This window comes from Monodelphis domestica, chromosome 5 (genome assembly GCF_027887165.1).
Source record: "Monodelphis domestica isolate mMonDom1 chromosome 5, mMonDom1.pri, whole genome shotgun sequence".
In the NCBI taxonomy this organism is placed as follows: domain Eukaryota; kingdom Metazoa; phylum Chordata; class Mammalia; order Didelphimorphia; family Didelphidae; genus Monodelphis; species Monodelphis domestica.
In genome coordinates, this window is record NC_077231.1 from 3,568,718 (window position 1) to 3,581,758 (window position 13,041).

Here is a 13,041-nt window from a genome sequence, read left to right on the forward strand (position 1 = left end):
GAAGCCTCGGAGGCCCATGGTGGTCATTTACAGAGTCACCCCGGCTCAGCCACTAAGAGTGTCCTGAGTAGCCTTTGATGGTATAGGCTGTGCTTCAACAAAGGTTTGGGGTCGGAAGCCTCAGGCTGCATGGGACCTTGGGCCTGTTCTCTCTAAAACCCCTTGTTTACAGTGGAGGGAACCGGGTCCCAGAGAAGGTCAAAGTCACACGGAAGGAGATTCGAACCTAGGGCCTCTGGCTCCAGAGCCAGCACTGCTAATGCTGGCTGGGCAGCCACTTTGGCCCAAGGCCTTGTCCACAGCTAGTGCTTAATCAGTGTTAATGGAAATGACTTGGTTGCCCAGGCAGGTATATTCTATTCTTCTGAAAACTTCCTGTCCCTCCTCACTCATGACTCTCTCTTCCTGGAGGGTGGCAAAGGGCAGACTGTCTGGGGCCACCCCCAGACCTTGTCCCCCACAATGTAGGGATTGAGTCGCTGGTACGGAGCCTGAAGGGAATCTTGCAGCTGAACAACTCTGAACTCCTGAAGCAGGGTCTGCTGCTTTTCAAAGAGATCCTGAAGCGGTGAGGGCAGAGGGTGGCCATGGCTGGGCTGAGAGGGCACAGGCAGGAGGAGTGGCAGGATTAGGAGGTGGCTTCAGATAAACCCCTCGATCCTTTCCTATTTCCCAGGCAGCCAGAGGAGATCAAGCTTTTTACAAACTCGGCCACCTGCAAAGATGCCAGTTGGGTTCTCCAGGAGGCAATTGGCAGCTGTGTTCAGGAGGTTGTGATGGAGGCGATCGATGCTGTGGCAGCTTTTTTCAGGTGAGGAGCTGAGCCAGGGGACTTCCTCTGTGATTATGTGTGTCTGAGGTCACCCTTCAACATTGGTGTCTCCCCTGACCCCTTGCATGGGACCTTTGGACCAAGGAGATTGGCTAGAACTTCTGAGCCCTGGCTGTCTTGTGAGGTGATAGCTCCCATTTCTAGAGCACTCGAGGTTCACAGACTTTCTTCCTAAAAGCCTGGTTAGGGGGTGAGCTCCCTGTCAGTTGAAACGTTCAGGCAAAAGCTGCATGACTGACTACTTGCCTGAAGTCCTGTTGAGGGGACTTGCACCTCAGTTGTATTTGATAAACTCCGAGGTCCCTTCCAGTCCTTAAGATTACTTTGATGGGCCACCTGGGCCAGTGGGAGGTGCTCTAGAAATGGAGGAGCCCTTCTGGTGAGGGCAGTTCATGAGTGCAGATCACAGCCCTCTGCCCCTGCCTCTGAGGTCACTGCTGCTGCCACTGCCGCCATCCTCTTGTTTTTCAGCATCTCTGAGGGATTGGTCTCTGGGGCCCTTTCTGCTCCCTACAGGGTGAGAAGGACCTTGGTCTTAATAGACATATGGAGAAAAATAAATAGGGACAAAAAGGAATACACCTTCTCAGCACCACATGGCGCACATTCACAAAGATTGATCACACACTAGGTCACAGAAACATGGCATACAAATGCAGAAAAGCAGAAATAATTAATACAACCTTTTCAGATCATAAGGCAATAAAAATAATGATCAGTAAGGGTACCGGGAGAGCCAAATCAAAAATTAATTGGAAATTAAATAATATGATACTCCAAAATTGGTTAGTCAGGGAACAAACCATAGAAACAATTAATAATTTCATTGAGGAAAATGACAATGGTGAGACATCCTTCCAAACCTTATGGGATGCAGCCAAAGCAGTACTCAGAGGAAAATTCATATCCCTGAGTGCGTATATTAACAAATTAGGGAGGGCAGAGATCAGTGAATTGGAAATACAAATAAAAAACTTGAAAGCGAACAAATTAAAACCCCCCAGAAGAAAACCAAACTAGAGATCCTAAAAATTAAGGGAGAACTTAATAAAATCGAAAGTGATAGAACTATTGAACTAATAAGACTAGAAGCTGGTACTTTGAAAAAACAAACAAAATAGACAAAGTACTGGTCAATCTAATTTAAAAAAGGAAAGAAGAAAAGCAAATTAACAGCATCAAAGATGAAAAGGGGGACATCACCTCCAATGAAGTGGAAATTAAGGTAATCATTAAAAACTACTTTGCCCAGTCATATGGCAATAAATATACCAATCTAAGCAATATGGATGAATATTTACAAAAATATAAACTGCCTAGACTAACAGAAAAAGAAATAGAATTCTTAAATAATCCCATATCAGAAAAAGAAACCCAATAGGCCATCAAAGAACTCCCTAAGAAAAAATCCCCAGAGCCCGACAGATTCACGCGTGAATTCGATCAAACATTCAAAGAACAGCTAATCCCAATACTATACAAACTATTTGACATAATAAGCAAAGAGGGAGTGCTACCAAATTCCTTTTATGACACAAACATGGTACTGATTCCAAAGCCAGGCAGGTCAAAAACAGAGAAAGAAAACTATAGACCAATCTCCCTAATGAATATAGATGCAAAAATCTTAAATAGGATACTAGCAAAAAGACTCCAGCAAGTGATCAGGAGGGTCATCCACCATGATCAAGTAGGATTTATACCAGGAATGCAGGACTGGTTCAATATTAGGAAAACCATCCACATAATTGACCATATAAACAAGCAAGCCAACAAGAATCACATGATTATCTCAATAGATGCAGAAAAAGCCTTTGATAAAATACAACACCCATTCCTATTAAAAACACTAGAAAGCATAGGAATAGAAGGGCCTTTCCTAAAAATAATAAACAGTATATATCTAAAACCATCAGCCAACATCATCTGCAATGGGGATAAACTAGAAGCCTTCCCAATAAGATCAGGAGTAAAACAAGGATGTCCATTATCACCTCTATTATTTAACATTGTACTAGAAACACTAGCAGTAGCAATTAGAGAAAAAAAAGAAATTAAAGGTATTAAAATTGGCAATGAGGAGACCAAGCTATCACTCTTTGAGGATGACATGATGGTCTACTTAAAGAATCCTAGAGGATCAACCAAAAAACTAGTCGAAATAAACAACAACTTTAGCAAGGTTGCAGGTTACAAAATAAACCCGCATAAGTCATCAGCATTTCTATATATTTCCAACACAGCTCAGTAGCACAAAATAGAAAGAGAAATCCCATTCAAAATCACCCTAGACAAAATAAAATACTTAGGAATCTATCTCCTGAGACAAACACAGGAACTATATGAACACAACTACAAAACACTCTCCACACAACTAAAACTAGACTTGAGCAATTGGAAAAGCATTAACTGCTCATGGATAGGACGAACCACTATAATAAAAATGACCATCCTACCCAAACTTATTTATCTATTTAGTGCCATACCCATTGAACTTCCAAAAAACTTTTTTACTGATTTAGAAAAAACCGTAACAAAGTTCATTTGGAAGAACAAAGGTTCAAGGATATCCAGGGAAATAATAAAAAAAATACAAAGGAAGGGGGCCTTGCAGTCCCAGATCTCAAACTATACTATAAAACAGTGGTCATCAAAACAATTTGGTACTGGCTAAGAGACAGAAAGGAGGATCAGTGGAATAGACTTGGGGTAAATGACCTCAGCAAGACAATCTATGACAAACCCAAAGACCCCAGATTTTGGGACAAAAACCCACTATTTGACAAAAACTGCTGGGAAAACGAAGACAGTGTGGGAGAGATTAGGTTTGGATCAATATCTCACACCCTACACCAAGATAAACTCAGAATGGGTGAATGACCTGAATATAAAGAAGGAAACTATAAGAAAATTAGGCGAACACAGAATAGTATACATGTCAGACCAGTGGGAAGGGAACGACTTCAAAACCAAGCAAGACTTAGAAAGAGTCACAAAACATAAAATAAATAATTTTGACTACATCAAATTAAAAAAGGTTTTGTACAAACAAAACCAATGTAACTAAAATCAGAAGGGAAGCAACAAACTGGGAAACAATCTTCATTACAAAAACCTCTGACAAAGATCTAATTACTCAAATTTACAAAGAGCTAAATCAATTGTACAAAAAATCAAGCCATTCTCCAATTGATAAATGGGCAAGGGATATGGATAGGCAATTTTCTGTCAAAGAAATCAAAACTATTAATAAGCACATGAAAAAGTGCTCTAAATCTCTTATAATCAGAGAGATGCAAATCCAAACAACTCTGAGGTATCACCTCACACCTAGCAGATTGGCTAACATGACAGTATGAATGCTGGAGGGGATGTGGCAAAGTAGGGACATTAAAAAAAAAGTCTCCTTCAGTCTCCTGCTGTGCTTACTTAAGGGAGAGCCTGTCCTGCCTCACCTGAGTATCAGCTTCCTTTGAGTCAAGACTCCTTAGCTGGACGAACACAGATAACGCCCTTTAGAACTGATGATGCAGGAATGTTTGACTTTTGAAAATAGTAAAATACCTGAAGGCCCCTGTGTAGGTGTACTGTTTGGGGGGCTTGAGAGTCCTCTGCCAGTGTGGGGGACACAGTGACAGCACAGAAGAAGCGAGGCCTTGGGCTAGGGCCAAGAAGAAGAGTTTTAGGATTCTCTGCCGTCATCCCCAGTATCTGGACCAATGCTTGATGACTCACTGAGGCCCAGCAGTCCTTGAGGTCAGAGAATGTGGCAATGGGAAGACCCTCTCCTCCTCCCCCCAACTTTACAAGGGAGGAAGCAAGGGAATGGCCCAAAGTCAGTCGGCAGGAAGCAACAGCCAAAACATGGATCCCAGAACTTTCTCTGAGCTGTTCATCCTCTGCAGTGAGGAGGTCTCTCTCCATTCGCTCCCTCATCTTCTCTAGAACGGGGACTTTGTTGGTGCAGGGGACTCAAGATCCCCTGTCCTCTGGACAAAGCCTGCCCATGGGAGGCTGCCTCCCCTGGCTTCATGCACGTTTGGAGGCTGGAGTGGGGCCAGCTGAGCCAATGCTTAGCCGGGGGGCATCTAATTCCAAACTGAACCAGAACTAGAACCCCTGGGAGCTGGGCAGGCCCCAAGCACATGCCCATGCCCACTCTCCTCTTGTGCTTGGCAGGACGGACCACCTGAGTTCACCACCTGTGCCATATGGAGAGCTCCAGGCCTTGTTGCAAACCCTGCTGGCCCGCTGTGCAGACCTGGTGCTGCCCTTGAGGCCTCTGCCTCTCCCAGGGGTAAGGGGGCAAGAGACAATCACAGGGTGCCCTGGGGGAAGCACCAGGGAAGATGACAGCTTAAAGGAGAGGCTAGCTTAGAGTCTGGGGGGGTGAGAAATGGGCCCCTATTTACAGACTTGAAGCTGAGCAGAGCCTCCCACCTTCACCCCCATTTTACAGAGGAGGAAACTGAGGCAGATCTGCCACTTGCCCAGAGCTCCACAACTAGTGACTGCCTGAGGTCTGACTCTGGGCCTGGCTCTGTGACAAGAGCACCATTGGGGGAGGAGGGCTGGCTTGGAGGAGCTCAGCTCCAGGCCTGGGTCTCCCCCTCCCTGCACCTCCCCCAGTTAGTCAATGAGCCAGACCTAAGAGCCTAAAGATAGGTCCCCAAGGATAACCTCCCAGAGCTTTGAGCCTGGGGGTTGTGGAGTCCAACCCTGTTATTTCACAGATGAGGAAACTGAGGCCCAGAGGGGTCACATGGGGAACAAGCATGAGGGCCAGGATCTGAACTCAGGGCCTCTAAGTCTCACTGGGGCCTGGGCCTCCACCTTCCAGGGTCACCCATCGAGCCGAGATCCTGGCAGAGCTGGGCAGCAGCAGGGGAAGATCCTTCATGGTGCCCTGAAGGGCTTTCGAAATGCCTGCAGGTGAGGGCCCTCATGTCAGGTGCAAGAGACACCCTCAGAGTGACCTTTCTGTAGCCCCTTGTGGTTTTCAAAGCCCTTTCCTGCTAGCTTCAGGAGGGAGGGGTGGGAGGCAGCACCTTTTATCCCTGTTTGACAGAGGAAGCAACTGAGGCAGGGCCAGTCCCACATAGGAGGAGTGACCTCCCTGGGGCTGGGTGGCTTTTCTCTCTTGCTTGTGGAGACCCTCTGGTGCCGCCTGACATGTTGGGGAGGAGCGTGCAGATCCTGGAGGCCATCCCAGAGGCACCGAGCCAGCTCAATTCCAGGGACTCCAGGAGTTCATCAGTGGGCTCTTAATTTTGATAGCCATAGCAATTGAGCCTGGAGGGACCACACACATAGAGGTGAAGTATCCGGAACCTTTGGAAGTGTAGACTAAGGATTTGCCCCGGGCCCAGCCACACCAATTGACTCTTGTACGAAGCAGGTGAAAGCCAGGGCATGGCCCTGCTGCTTTCTGCTCCCCAGACTTGCGGTGGAGTTTCAGAATGACCCGTCAGCCCGGGAGAACCCCTTCACGGCTCCCAGCAGCGACAAGAAAGACACCCTGGAGACCTTCTCCGAGTTCCTCCTGAGTGCCTGTGACTCTCTCTGCATCCCCGTCGTCATGGTAGCTGGGGTGACTGTAGGATGGCTTGGGTGGGGGGCAGCCGGGCAGCCGGCAGGGATGGGGGCAAGCAGCTGAGCCCAGGCTGGCTGCATGTCCGGGAGGAGCGAGGGAGAGGGTTCGGTGGCCAGACGTTCTATATTTCTCTTTTTAAAAATTCAATTATATGTGTTTTTCCAGTTACCCATAGAAAGGACAATAACAAACTCAGGATGCCATGTTTCTAACTGGACTTCAAGTCTCTTGTGGCTCAGGACATTGGCATTGGGTGGGGGGCTTTAGGCCCACCTTCTCATTTTTGTTCCCAGTTATGCTCCCATCATTTCTGGGATGTCATTAAGGCGAGGAACTGCAGGAATGAGAACTCCTTCCACAGATGAGGATGGCCAGCTCTCCGCTTGCTGGGCCACTCTCTCTCTTTGCTTTAAGACGTACAGCCCCAGGGATGTCCTGGGAGCACGGGAACTTTCTTCAGAGAGGTTTCTCCCAGAGGCAGGAGCTGCTGCTGAGGACTCTGCGTGGTGTCTCCTAAGTGGAGAGATCCATGGGGATTGAGCCCCGGAATGTGCCCCAGGAGGCTAAGGGGCCTGACAGACTGTCTTGCTGGTCCGAATCGATTCAGCCCTCCTAGGGTAGAAGCAGCTGTGCAGGCAGCTAGCTCAGCAGGAAGGTTAGAGTGCAGGGCATGCAGGAGCTGCTTGCCGGGCCTCTGCTAGGTGCCCCCATTTCAGCCCCCAGGCAGGGGGGGCAGAGTGAGGGCAACTTTCTTGGTGACAGCCGGCTCCACCAGGGGCGTGGGCAGGGATGGAGGACTTGATGGCTTCCTCCCGCCTCCCCAGGCCCACTGTGTGCCCTCTGTGCATCAGAAGGGATTCTGAGAGTCCCAGTCCCTGCCTTCAGGGGAAAGCTGGTTCCATGAGTCCCTGCAGGCTCCTCCTCTGGGCTGGGGGCTTCCCTGTTTGCCTCACTCAAGGCTGGCTCTTTCTGTGCTGTTTACACAACTCCCAAGATTCAGCTTCCAGGATACCAGGGGCACCATGGCCTCTGCCGCTTTGGAGAGCCTGGCTCTGGGCTGCTCTCTGAGCACAAGAAGAGGCAGATGGGAGATGCTCCTTCATACGCAGTCCAGAAAGCTGTCCTGGTTGGCAGCGGGCACTCTGGGTGGGGTTTGGGTCTATCTCTCTGCAGAAGGAAGCAGTCTAGAAAGAGGGCCATTCCAGGACTGGTGCCCCCGAGGCTCAGACATAGACCTGGGTCTCAGGACGACTCTGGACCAATCTGGCATTGGTGTTGATTGACTCTTTGTCCTGCGTGACCTCCCTCTTCATCTCTCCTCCTCTCTCCGTGCTCGTAGAGGTATTTTGAGCAGGACTCTCACCCCGCGCTGATGGAGACTTTCTTCTTGATTGTGAGCAACATGTTCGTCATCGTACCCCGCATGAAGGAGAAATTCTCCAAGAAGCTGGGTAGGGAGCGTTGGGACCTGGCTCAGGGCAAGCCCAGCGTAGAGGGCTTCCCTTCCATCTGACAATCAGTGGGTTTTGTACGGCTCCAAGGCAGAAAAGCTGTAAGGACTAGGCAGTGGGAGCTTAAGTGACTTGCCCAGGGTCACCCAGCTAGGCGGTTTCTGAGTCCACATTTGAATGCAGGATCTCCCATCTCTAGGCCTGGCTCGCACCCACCAAGCCACCGTGCTGCCCCATCAGAGGGCTCATTGTTTAGCCATCCCTCTTCCCAAACAGGATGGAAAGGGAATTGGGTGGGTTTTTCATCTGGTGGTTCCCTGCCAAAGTTCTTCAGTTCACACCTGTAGATTGGGTCAGCATCCTAGAACTCAACTGGGCCACCCACCTTATCCTTTAAGATGAGGAACCCAAGTCGGGAGCCATCTTTCCTCCTTCCTCCTTCCCTCCCTCCCCGGAGTACAGAATGGGAAATCTTGCAAAGTTGTTTGAGCTTGGTATCAATCGGTCAGTCTACATGGACTCAGTGATTGGGTCTGGGGCACCAAACTAAGACAGGGGCTTTCATTGGAACCCAGGGCAGGTTGTAGGACTAGGAAAACTGGCCCTTCCTTAAGAGAATTCAGAGGCAAACAGGTAGATTTCCTGGGGGTCCCCTGAAATCTGGAGCCAGTTAACAGCCCCTCCTTATCCTAACAAGGAAACCCAGGCTCTGACAGACCAAGTGGGGCTGCTGATCTCTCCAGGGCCTTTGCCTAATGTAGCGGAAGGAATATTGGAGGGTTTGAAGGCGGCTCCTTTGAGATCTTATCGCTGATGCAGCATTCATTCCCTCCTCTCCTCCCAGCTTCCTCCTCCTTCATCAGACTGACCATGGAGCTGAAGGCCCGCTTCTGCAGCGGACAGAGGTATGCCAATTCTCAGGGCTTCTCCGGAGCCCGGAGAGGTGCCCGGAGGGAGGGGAGAGGTGGCGACCTTTGGGTTCACTTCCTGCTCCAGTTTGAGGGCTAACCGGAAGGGGAGGGTTTCACATCGCTGCTTTAAGATGAGGGAGATGGTTCACAGAGCTGCAAAGCACAGTGGGGCTGCTTCAGGTCCAGCTGTCCGTGGCTCCCGGGGCAGCAGACAGGCTCTCTAGCCTGAGTTTGGGGTTTCCAACACACCATGCTGACCTGCAGCCTTAGAGCAGCTTCCCAGCTGGCAGCCCTGTGGACCTTCGCCATTCACACTATAGTGTTGTAAGTCAGCAGCCCTTTAGAGCCAAAGGTTCCTGCTCCTTTTTCTTGCTTTTAACTCCTCATCTTCTGTCTTGGAATTACTACTGTGCCTTGGTTCCAAGCCAGAAGAATGATAAGGGCTAGGCAATGGGGCTTCAGTGACTTGCCCAGGGACACATGACTAGGAAGTATCTGAAGCCACATTGGAACCCAGGACCTCTATCTCCAGGCCTGACTCTCAATCCACTGAACCCTACCTGCCCCCAGGTCTTTGCTTCTTAAAACCACCGATTTGTAATCCTGGGGAGGCTGAGGTTGTGGTTACCTGAGCTCGGGTTTGGAGCTCCACACAACAACTAGCTCCAACCTAGTGAGCTCCAGGTAGAAGCTGGCCACCAGGCTGCCCAAGGAAAGGCCAGAATCAAAGCCTGCCAAAGCTCCTGTGCTGGTCTGCCCCGGAATTGGGCTTGTGAGGGGCAGTTGTCCTCCCAGTCTCAGAAAAACCAGCCAGCCAAGAGCCAAACCAAGAAATCTCAAAAGTGGGTCCTTCCTTGTCTCCTTACAGAGGTCTGTTCCTCTTGCCTTCTTGATGGACTCGGGAACTCACCTGTGAGGCAGATAACTGACAGCCTCCCCCCACCCCCCAGCCCCATGCCCACACCAGGCTGTGGAAGGCAGGGCTGCCAGGTTCTACCACCTGCTAGGTGGTGGGCTGATTGAGGGGGAGACCAAGGTTGCTGCTTCAGCTCCATCTCCTTAAATCACTAATGGCCATCTGCCATCCCTTTTATGAGCTGGCACCCGCCTCGGGGCTTACAGAATCGTTTTCAGGATCCCCAGACTATTTTTGGCCATTGTGAGGCTCTGGGGTTAGCCCTAGTTAGCAGCCCCTGCTAATCTCCGAATAAGGAAAGCCAGGCTCTAGTGGACAGCATCAGAAAGGAAACCCTCCATGTTGGCAGGCTTGTACTGTGATGCTGGAATAGACCAGATGTCTCTTGCCAAGCTATTCGTGCTCTGATTTGTCTCAGGCCCGTCCTTGTCCCTAACCAAGGCACAATCTCCTTGGTGGAAGCAGATGCGGCAGCAGCTCTCTTTGATGGAAGACAGTGAGGGGCTTTTTGAGGGGAGAGGGAGGTCTTAGCACGTCTCCAAAGAGCGCTTCTGGACACAGAGAAGGCCCCCAGGACCCTGGTAGGGAATGGCCCTAATAGAAGTCTGATCCTGGTTCCCATCCAAAGAATTGAAAGAGAGGGGACAAAAGGGAGCTGCCCTTCACAGCCCTTCTTGGACAACGTGCTTCCCTGTATGAGGATCTCCATAAGGTTTTCCCTATAAATGAGGGGGAGAGCCTCCATTGAGACAAGGAGGAAGGAGACTTATTAGACCAAGGATTCTCAGTGTTTCTCTCTTTCCTCCCTCTAAGACACCCAGCCCTGAATCAGGCGTGTTCCAATTTCCTCCACTGCCTGTGCCTCAACCTCTTTTCAGCTTTGGAGAAGAAGGCACCATCACCCAGAGAGGGTAAGATGTCTACGGGTGCTCTTTGGGATGATGAACTCTCCATTTAGAAGAGCTGTTCCTTAGAGGTATGAATACTGAAGGCAGAGAGCGGGTCCAGCAGAGACACACCTGCATTGGGATGCTCGGAAAGGTTCAGGACCAACATTTGTCTCCAGTGGCGGCCTCTGATCTCATTCCCACCCCCCTCTAACCTCTCAGCCCTTTAGTGAATGTGCCCTTAACCCATAATAAGAGGAGGATGAGGCCCCCCAGGCAGTAAAGAAACTGATAATATCCTCTGTTCCATGGGGATGGCATGGGGGTACAAAGGCAAAAAGGAACCAGCCCTAGAGCATAGTCAGTGTTCTCAAGGAGATGACAGAAGCCACAGCAAGACAAAAAGAAGAAAATGGAAGGAGGGACAAAACTCTAATTGGGAGTGATTGAGAAAGGCTCCCTAGAGGAGAGGGTACCTTAGAGGAAGATAAGGCTTCTGAGTGGCAGAAGAGAAGGCAGGAAGGATGGCTTGTGCCAGGATGGGAGGCTGGAGATGGAAGGTGGACATGGGCTCAGAGCTAGTAGTCCATTGTGGAGAGAACAGAGTGTGGAGGGAATTACCAGGGTAAAACTCTGGAAAGAGACGTGTGTTGGAACCAGGTAAAGCTGTGAAAATAATCAGAAGCCCAGGGCACCATGTTGGGTCAGTTCAGCCTCTAACGGGGTGCTTGAGTACCTCCAAGTGAGGCCATCATGTTCCCAAGACAGTCTTGGGAGCTAAATTCTTTAACCCATTACGGTGTGGTTTCTTTCGGCTAAAGTCAGCTGATAAGAACAACAACAACAAAAACTGGCCCAAGGCTTGAACGAAAATTCAGTATAGTGCTCAGGAAGCTCACCTCCTCCTGACGGGAGACAGCACATGTAGGCGGGTGCAGCCGGCAAGACTGGGTTGTTCTTGTTGGCAGGTCAGATATCAGTGCTGTTGGACCTGGAGGGTGCAGAAACTAGGTAGATGGCAAGGCCTGTGGTCCACCCTCTTCTAGGAAGGGTTAGAGGGGGTGACTCTCTGCTCCTCCCAGCCATGTGAGCATCCATGGCCTTGGTGCATAACTGTTGGGCAAGGGGCTGAGGGTCAGAGGGGGTCACTGACCCACCCATCTTCTTGAGGTCTGTCCAGCAGCCTCTCTGAGGACCAGCATCTGTCTGCCCAGATGTGATGTCATGCTCAGATAAGTGAGAGGAGACGCAGCGGGCATCCAGTCCACATACACAGGCATCACACACAGCGCTCTGCCATGGTATCATGGTGTGTTTACTATATAGGCTTTTGGTACGCACACATAATCAATTCTCTACGTATTTGACATTCTACAGTTTGATTGGATATTATCAAATCACCTAACCACGCTCTCGTGATGTTACTACAACAGAGAAACCTGTGATCATTTACTAGGTTTCTGCGACACTGCGATAGAGCTGGTTAATGTGAATAAAGCCGCTGTGGGTTGGCCCCCCTTGACCTGCGTTGAGGATCCCTGTGCTTTTGGCCAGCTTTCACTATCCATCATAATTGCTTGGGAGATGAACAACGAAACATATTCGGATCGAGGCTTTTTGGGGGGGTTTCCTCAATTTACAGGTTCTGTTTTTCTTGTGTTACTTTGAGATGCCTAGCAATGCGGCTTGGCTTTTGTTCCAACGAATTCATTCAAGTTTGGTAACCGTAGGACAAGATTCATGATGTTGTAGGGCCTTGGAGTGTATCTTGTACTTGAGAAAGGAGGGGCCATGGGCAGGAGTCTTTGGGCTTTCGTTCTGGAATTGCAATCTTTGGGGGGTAATAACCTGGGGGCTTAAAGTAGGATATATATTTATTGATCCTATAAGTCTTTGCTCTCATGTTATTTCTCCTGTATTGGGGAGAGAATAATAATCATAACAAGTCAGTTAGCGGGGAAAATTTGGGGAAAGAAGTCACAAAGGGGGATCAGCAGGGGGCCCTCATTCTGGGGTCTGCTTTGCTGACCTTCCTTCCTTGGCCCGTGACCTTGTTAGATGGTTGGGGTATGATGGCCTCTGTGCCTCCTTTTTGGATGAGTTTGGGGACAGCATTATCCCCCAAGACCACACCAGAAGTTTCCATCTCTACCGAAAAAAGGGCATTCAGCTGTCATGGCAACGGTGTCCACTTGTACATCATGCTTTTCCTTAAGAGTTGTGGTTCTAGGTGGCTCAGTAGATGGTGTCCGGCCCAGAGATGACAGGTCCTGGGTTCAAAGCTGGTCTTAGGTGCATCTTAACTGTGGGACGCTGTACAAGTCATTTAGCCCTAGTTGCCTAGCCCTTCTCTTCTGCCTTGGAGCCAATACTCAGTAGCCATTCTAAGACAAAAGGAAAGGGTTAAAAAAAAGTTGAGTTTGAGGCCCCATCTACTTCAAAGAGCTTGGA

The 13,041-nt window shown here is 49.5% G+C and overlaps 1 protein-coding gene across 5 annotated transcripts in view; it reads left to right on the forward strand.

The window, feature by feature from the left end:
- The window catches only part of MEI1 (meiotic double-stranded break formation protein 1), a 62,169-nt gene that overhangs the window by 11,678 nt on the left and 37,450 nt on the right, over window positions 1-13,041 (forward strand). For all 5 annotated transcript variants that reach the window (XM_007506072.3, XM_007506073.3, XM_056797439.1 and 2 more), the window contains exons 10-17: window positions 469-568; window positions 677-811; window positions 5,012-5,129; window positions 5,673-5,764; window positions 6,272-6,413; window positions 7,765-7,876; window positions 8,721-8,781; window positions 10,517-10,614. In XM_007506072.3, the coding sequence (XP_007506134.1) occupies window positions 469-568; window positions 677-811; window positions 5,012-5,129; window positions 5,673-5,764; window positions 6,272-6,413; window positions 7,765-7,876; window positions 8,721-8,781; window positions 10,517-10,614 (858 nt within the window). The remainder of the gene's footprint in view (window positions 1-468; window positions 569-676; window positions 812-5,011; window positions 5,130-5,672; window positions 5,765-6,271; window positions 6,414-7,764; window positions 7,877-8,720; window positions 8,782-10,516; window positions 10,615-13,041) is intronic.